We start from the raw sequence: 961 nt of genomic DNA on the forward strand, positions 1-961 counted from the left end.
AGAGGAGAGCTGGGCCTGTGCTGCCATCAGCTTCTTCTGCGCCGCTGGGGAGGACGAGAGCATGAGCACTGGTCTGCAAGATGCTAACAGCAGTCTCTTGCTGCCCGGTGCCACGGGGCAAGGAGGAAGAGGCAGATCTCCAGGGGCACCAAAGCATGCAGACTAAGGCCTGCCAGGTGTTCTGCAAGTTTCTGCTCCCAAGCCTGCCCATCTCCCTCAGCCTGTCCCCGTCCTGCAGGTGGCTGCTGCCACACCACACTGCTGCCTGCTGTGCTCTCCTGCCAACTGGTTTGCCTAACCAGGAGCAGCCTGTCCCACAGAGTCTCTGCAGTGCGGAGAACAGGAGCTGCTGTGCACAGGCAGGTGACAGTCCCTGCTTCCACCTATGTCCCTGACCTGCTGGGACAACACACTGGTCTGTGTCACTGGGTTTGGCCTGATGTGTAAAAACAATTACAATAAACCTCCCAAAACAATCTTGAATATACTGTAATAGTAAAACTCAGTGAAAGATTTCACACTAAAGGAGAAGTAAAAGATACAGGATACTTCGAGGCTGTCTACACGCAGGCACATATTTGATACATCCACTGGCATTCTGCTAGTGGAAGTTCAACGGTTCTGTTCCTTGCTTCCTTCCCTTGAAAGCAATCATTAACCTAGGGAGTTTCCCAGCCACGTTTATAAACACGACCTGGTTTCTCCTACTTTTCCAACATATGCACTTCTGCCCTTTGGCCAGAAGATGGAGAGCACATCAACCTATAGGCAATCCCTTGGCTGCACCGCGGCTCTCCTGCCACACAGAGAACAGGCTGTTCACAGCAGCGAGAACCTCTCCTGAACCCTCAAACCATGGCTTAATTCCTTCAGACATTTTAAAATAATACGCACAAAGAGGATAAGGTCCGAGTTAAAAACAGCGAAGAGAGGAAAGAAGAAGTAAATCTGCGATTATTCA

General features: G+C 50.9%; 1 protein-coding gene across 1 annotated transcript in view; it reads right to left on the minus strand.

Moving 5' to 3' along the window:
* The window catches only part of LOC103807650 (mitochondrial glutamate carrier 1-like), a 26,653-nt gene that overhangs the window by 3,475 nt on the left and 22,217 nt on the right, over positions 1-961 (minus strand). The window contains 1 exon segment of the mRNA XM_009080391.1: positions 1-44. This exon segment is cut by the window's left edge and continues 15 nt beyond it. Coding sequence (XP_009078639.1) covers positions 1-44 — 44 coding nt within the window.

Source organism: Acanthisitta chloris, unplaced genomic scaffold (genome assembly GCF_000695815.1).
Source record: "Acanthisitta chloris isolate BGI_N310 unplaced genomic scaffold, ASM69581v1 scaffold26858, whole genome shotgun sequence".
Taxonomy (NCBI): Eukaryota; Metazoa; Chordata; class Aves; order Passeriformes; family Acanthisittidae; genus Acanthisitta; species Acanthisitta chloris.